Genomic DNA, 6,539 nt, shown 5'->3' with positions numbered 1-6,539 from the left:
ATGAAGAAGAAAGAACAGGTATTCCTAAAGTTACCATACCAGCAAATCTTCTGAAAAAAAAATTAGAGATCTTTGGAAAAAATGTCTAATTGTAAGATTGCTAGGGAAGAAAATAGGGTATAAATTGTTTATGATCAAAATGACCAATATCTGGGGCCTTCACGCTGACTTTGAAGCCCAAGACATTGGTAATGGTTTCTTTATTGTTAAGTTTGATATGATGAAAGATTATACCAAAGTATTCACAGGTGGTCCATGGGTTGTTTTGGACTACTATGTGACGGTGAGAAAATGGCAACAGAATTTCAAATCTGATGAAGCTGAAAAAGACACCACTGCCATCTGGGTGTGATTTCCTAATCTTCCAATTGAGTATTATGATGAGAAAGTCCTCTATCAAATCGTGAAAAACTAGGGAGTGCCTCTGAAGGTGGATCTCAATACGACCATGGCAGCTAGGGGGAAATATGCTAGAATTTGTGTGAAAATTGATCTTCGAAAGCCATCGATTTCTCAGTTTTCCATAGGTAAGTATACATATGTTATAGAATATGAACACTTACATACTCTTTGTTTTTCTTGTGGCAGGGTTGGTCATCGTAAAGAGAGCTGCAGCGATAATTTTTCACTAGCAGTAACCAACCCTATCCAAGAACCCATCGGAGAAGACAGCCTAAGGAAAGAGGTCACTACAAATGGGCTGGACTCAATTATTGGGAGAGATAAAGAAGGGCCAGAGAATGACAAATATGGGCCTTGGATGAAGGCCAACACAAGGAGGAAAATGCAAGGCCCAAAAAACTATAGAGGGCCTAATGTACAAGTGCGAAATAGATTTGAAACTCTGAGTAACGTGGAAGCCCATCCAAGAATGATAGAAGCCCAAATTCCTTCAAGGTTAGTTACTACTGGGCCATCCAAGTCTGATTTGGGATTAAAACACAAGGATCAATCCAAAAGCCCAGTGGAGAATATGGCTAACTTGGGTTCATCAAGTGACTTGGCCATGGTTAACCAGAGAGAAGAGATTAGACAAGGAAAAAAGGAAAGTTACACTACTGCAACAAGATTTCAAAAGTCAAAGTAGGAAGAAAGAGTGTCTATTTCATCCATGCCCTCCCCCAACAGCCCCGGGAACTTTTAACAAGTTAAAGACAACCCTAAGGCAAAGCTTAGAGAACCACCAAATCGCAATGGAGGAAAAATGAGAGAACTATCCAAAAAAAAAGCACACTTTAAGCATGCATAGGGTCTTGCTAATGCTAGCACCAGACAAACAAGTATTTCACTTCATTGCCTCTATAGTGATCCCGATTTTGACCTGACCCTTATTGTATCCCAAGCTTATGTTTCATAATTTTGTATTGTTGTTCTTGCCTCTTTTTCCTTTATTCCTCATTGAAATTGAGTATTGGAGTGTCTTGGTTGTGTTTGGAAAAGGTCGGTTGCTTGTTGGTTCAAACTTTTGTTGTCCAGATTTTGGCCTCTTCGCTCGAGTGAAGCTTCTTGCGCTCGAGCAAGCTTTGTGAGTTCCCAATACTTTTGCAGGCCTGCAAATATACTAGGAGGGTAGTGTTCTTCGCTCAAGCGACAACTCTTATGCTAGAGCGACGGTCTTCTGTCTGTAAAGCTTCTGGGAGTGTGTATTCTGCGCTCGAGCGAAGATTCTTGTGCTCGAGCAAGGTGACTTATTTGTGTCTGGTCACTCGAGCGACAACTTTTGCGCTCGAGAGAGCTGCCCGTATATCAATTCGCAAAAACATCTTTTACATCACTTTTTGATATCTTTTCTCTAAAAAACCCTAGACTGACTCTCTCTCTCTCTAGAATACCACTTCTCTCTACAAATACATCTAGATTAAGGGTCTTTCTACACTACGCTATTTGATAAAAGATATAGCATTGCTAGAGCTCTATTTTGGTCCGAATAAAGCTTGGTTTTAGCGCTCTTGAAGTTTCTCCTTTGCTCTATTGGTCTTTTAAGTTTGAAGTAAGGACTTTTTACACTCTTCTATGAGTTTTAACTTAGTTATTTGTTGATGGGTGAGAAATATTGGAACTTGTTGTGATTTTGAACAAACTTAGGGTTATCAAAAGAGGGGTTCTCAAATGAATGTATTGGAAATGGTTATGTGAGTAGATATGAGCTTGTGTGGTGTTAAAATGGTTAATTTTGGTGTTTGGGATGAGATTGGGAGAAATGGAGTTTTGCCTTAAAATGTCTTAAATAATTATTTTGTATAAATAATGAAATTGTTATTGAAAGCATGAAATTACGAGGTTGCTTACATGAATGGTGTAGTTGGATTTGTTTAATCTCTCTCCTATGGAAGTTTGGATAATTTATCTGTTATAAAGATTGTATATCTGTTTAGAAATATCTGTTTTGGGCTATCGGTGGAGGATAGCCATGATTGTTGTAGAAATTGCATGAGGATCAGGTGAATTGAGACTAATCTCTTAGTCATTATCATTGAATATGATTATGAATTGTATACATTGTATATGTATATTTGAGAGGAGAAATGGAATGTACTCTATATTTAGGAGAAGAAAAGGGATGGACTCCATTAAATTAAGTTGTCTTGTGTATCCAAGGTGAAAGTCTCGAAAACCGTGCATATACATGGGTACCGATTCCTGCGGACGAAATTTTCGTAAAATGGCAGGTAAATGTAATTGTACGTTAATTATATTGTTTGGAGGCCTATGGGGTGTATCCTCTGTTTGGTTGATTAAATAAAGTGGGTATAACAAATGAACTGAGATAAAATGAATTGAGATGAAAGTTTGGCATAACTTGGTTTTAGTGAAGAGTTGTGAAAGATTTTATCATTAGGCATTGAACATGTGCATCTTACTTATATCTTTGTTACTATGGAGGACGAATTGAATCAATGAAGAAAGGCCAAGCCATCCAGTTGAGACATCAAGCTGAAGACAATTCGGCCTTGACCAGGGGCTCATGAAGCCGAGTATACAAATCAGCCATATAAGGAGCCGAACAGGAGCTAACACTCAATTGGAAAGCCGACTAAATAATTATGTGCAAGGTCAAGAGTGAGCCCGACCCTTAGGCCCAGACACAATATAGAAAATGAGGAATGTCAGCCAAAGAGAGGTATGTGAAAACAAAAAAGATAACTTGAGATAGAAGTAAATTTGAGAGGATACTGACTTGTCGGTCGGAGTGCTAATTCTTGTACCCCCGATTGGAGTGTTTATCCTATTTTCAGGTAGCAATTAGAGGATCAAGAGCGTTTAACTAGATCCATGAGTATTTCCAAACCACTTTACCACAATTGGCGCCGTCTGTGGGAATACTCAAGTGCGTCCATGGCAGGCGTGACAGATGATACTTCGATAGTTGTTGACGATGTTACACAAAGAGATGACATTACTCCAAGAAACATGCTTGGACTGGAGAATATCACCACACGAAGGGCCCTGAATTTCGACCTAGTAGCTCAAACCTCACCCTCAACTTCTGTGCAGAAGACTGTGTAAACGATCATGGATCAAGAAAAACGAAACGAACAGCATCTGGAAGATATGATGGCTGAGAACGAGCACTTACGTAAGGGATTGGCCTTGGAGTTAGCCAAATCCCAACAGGTCGCACATCATGACCAGGGTCGATCCCTAGAAAAAAGAAGGATAATCGATGACATCGACTTCGGAAACATGATAGTGGTAATGATTTCGACTCGCCATCTCATTAACCCAGAAAGAAGGGGCGAGTTGGTGTATCGAGCTCATCCAAAGGAAGTCCGTATGTATGGCACAGGCGAGGGAAAGGAAGTGATGGTTCAGATGAAGAAGATAGGCACAACCTTTTCGTACGACGTATTACAAGAGCTGTGTTACCTAAAAAGTTCAAAGCACCGACATTCACCCTATATGACGGAAAATCAGACCCCACAGATCACATTCGTCACTACAAACAAGCAATGACGTTGCATGCTAATGATGAAGCTCTCATGTGCCGAATGTTTCCAAGTAGCTTAGGATCGTTGGTAGTCAGATGGTACTATAAACTGAAGCCGACGTCCATAAGAAGCTTTCATCAGCTCTAAAATTCCCCAGGGCAAGATTCATCACTAACGAAGTTCAGTCAAAGCAAGCCGACTCTCTTTGGGCGATGCAGATTAAACCAGAAAAACCCTCCGTGAGTATTCGGCGCGCTATTAGGAGTGTTTCAACTTGGTGGACGATGCTTGCAATGATTCCATGGCCATACCGCCTTTAAGATGGGGTTACATCCCGATAGTCCTCTCAGCAGTTTGTTGACCAGACGACCTCTCAAAACAGTTTGGGCATTAATGAAAAAAGCTGAGGATTACTATAAGGTGGAAGACGATGCCCTGCGGGTCAAGATTGGACAAAAAGTCGCTAAATCAGTTTCGTCTGGCCTGGTTCAGCCGATAAGCCCCGTGCCACCAAGGAGCCCTGAACCTAGGACTTAGGCTAAACGAGACAACTGGTGTGACCTCGCCGATCAAAAGGGTAATGTTCGCACCATTTGAACGAACAGTATCAAATGGATAGCCGGCGCAGCAGACGTTCAGACAAGAAGTATATAGAATTGGCGGAGCCGATTAGTAAGATCCTACCCAAAGTTCAGCATCTTGCATTCTTTAAGTGGGCGTCCAAGATGATGGGGCCCCCCTAGTACTAGGAGAAGGGATAGGCCTTGCGAATATCACAAGGACTATGGTCACGACATTGACAGCTGTTATACACTGAAAGACCACCTGAAGGAATTAGTGCAAGACGGTTGGCTGGCACAACATATCTGAAAGAACAATCCACCGAAAACGGTAACTCTACGGCCGGATTCACCTCTACTCAGTGTAATTCACATGATATACAGCCTACCGTCGTCAGCCCAAGTACATACAATTCAGTTGCAACCTAGCCTATCCAAGCCGATTACCCCAGCCAAACGGCTCCATGAAACTGGCAAGATCAGCTTCGACGACACCGATCTAGATGGAGTAACTCTCCCTCATGTTGATCCCCTCGTCATCAAACTACGCGTGAACCGACTCACAGTCAAACGTGTTATCATCGATCAAGGAAGCACCTCAGAAATAATGTATTATAAGACATTCATTAAACTCGGCTTCATTGATTCAGATCTGTTACCAGCCAATTACCCATTGTTCGGCTTCAACGTCAATCCCGAGTATCCCTTGGATAGGATCATATTACCAGTATGGGCGGGTACCAAATCAGTCGACGTGGAATTTCTGGTTGTTAAACTCCCGTCGCCATACAATCTTATCATGGAAGGACCTGGTTGCACGCTATGCAAGTTGTGCTAAGCACCTACCATCATCTACTCCGCTTTCCAACTGAATATGGCATTGAGCAAATTCGGGGCTCTCAGAAATTGGCACAGGCATGCCATTTTATTGTTGTTGCAAAAAGGCCAAAGAAACTGGAAGTGAATTCGATTGAAGTACCAAATTGAGAAAGTCTCGAGGACATTAGGAAAATCCCCAGCGAGAAAGCAACTGAAGACTTTGATTGGATCGAAATCAATGGGAGCCCTGACAAATTCTTCATGATCGGCACTTCCCTGAATGAAGTTGACAGACGTGAGTTGGTTTCCTTCTTACTCGGCAATCTCGACGTGTTTGCAAGGACACCATATGAAATGCTGGGGGTAAATCCAGACGTGGCCCAGCATCGTTTAAACGTTGATCCAAAATTCAAACCAATCATTTCAGAAAAGTCGGCATTCAGTCGCGGAGCATGCATCGGTCGCTGTTGATGAAGTTGACAGGTTGCTTGATGCTGGGGCAATTCATGAAGTAACTTATCCCACGTGGTTGTCTAATACCGTGGTTATAAAAAATAAGAATGGATCTTGGCGCATCTGTGTGGATTTCACGGATTTGAACAAAGCTTGTCCTAAGGATTGTTTTTCTCTTTCCAGAATCGACCAACTTGTAGACGCAACGGCATATCATCAACGCATGAGCTTCTTGGATGCCTACAGGGGTTATCTCCAAATTTCCATACATCCGGAGGATCAGAAAAAGACCGCATTCCTTACCCCAAGGGGAACCTATTGCTACGAGGTCATGCCCTTCGGGCTGAAGAATGTGGGGGCAACCTACCAGAGGCTAGTTACCACTATGTTTACAGAACAACTCGGCCGCACCATGGAAGTATACATCGATGACATGGTGGTGAAATCCAAGGAAAAGCATGCCCATCTAGTAAATTTATCAGAGACCTTTGGCGTCATCTGAAAGTACAAGATGAAACTGAACGCCTCAAAATGTGCATTCGACATCGGATTTGGCAAGTTTCTAAGCTATATTGTCAACCATCACAGAATAGAGGCCAACCCGAGGCAGATCACAGAAATTCTAGAACTCGGCTCCCTCTAGTCGGTCAAAGAAGTTCAAAAGTTGATGGGAATGGCCGCTGCCCTCAATAGGTTTATCTACCGTTCCTCAGATCGCTGTTGACCATTTTTTCATACACTTCGGCTCGATAAAGCATTCCAATGAACCCTCGAGTGC

The 6,539-nt window shown here is 42.1% G+C and overlaps 1 protein-coding gene across 1 annotated transcript; it reads left to right on the top strand.

Moving 5' to 3' along the window:
- Positions 1 to 4,862: 4,862 nt before the first annotated feature.
- On the top strand, positions 4,863 to 6,263 carry LOC145807324 (uncharacterized). Its single transcript, XM_082905305.1, has 3 exons — positions 4,863 to 5,317; positions 5,482 to 5,671; positions 5,736 to 6,263. The coding sequence occupies exons 1-3, from the start codon at positions 4,863 to 4,865 to the stop codon at positions 6,261 to 6,263; spliced, it is 1,173 nt and encodes a 390-aa protein (XP_082761431.1).
- Positions 6,264 to 6,539: the final 276 nt, after the last annotated feature.

The sequence above is a fragment of the Camellia sinensis genome, chromosome 14 (genome assembly GCF_055761805.1).
Source record: "Camellia sinensis isolate YWXY chromosome 14, ASM5576180v1, whole genome shotgun sequence".
In the NCBI taxonomy this organism is placed as follows: domain Eukaryota; kingdom Viridiplantae; phylum Streptophyta; class Magnoliopsida; order Ericales; family Theaceae; genus Camellia; species Camellia sinensis.
This window is presented reverse-complemented; position numbering and strand designations above follow the sequence as displayed.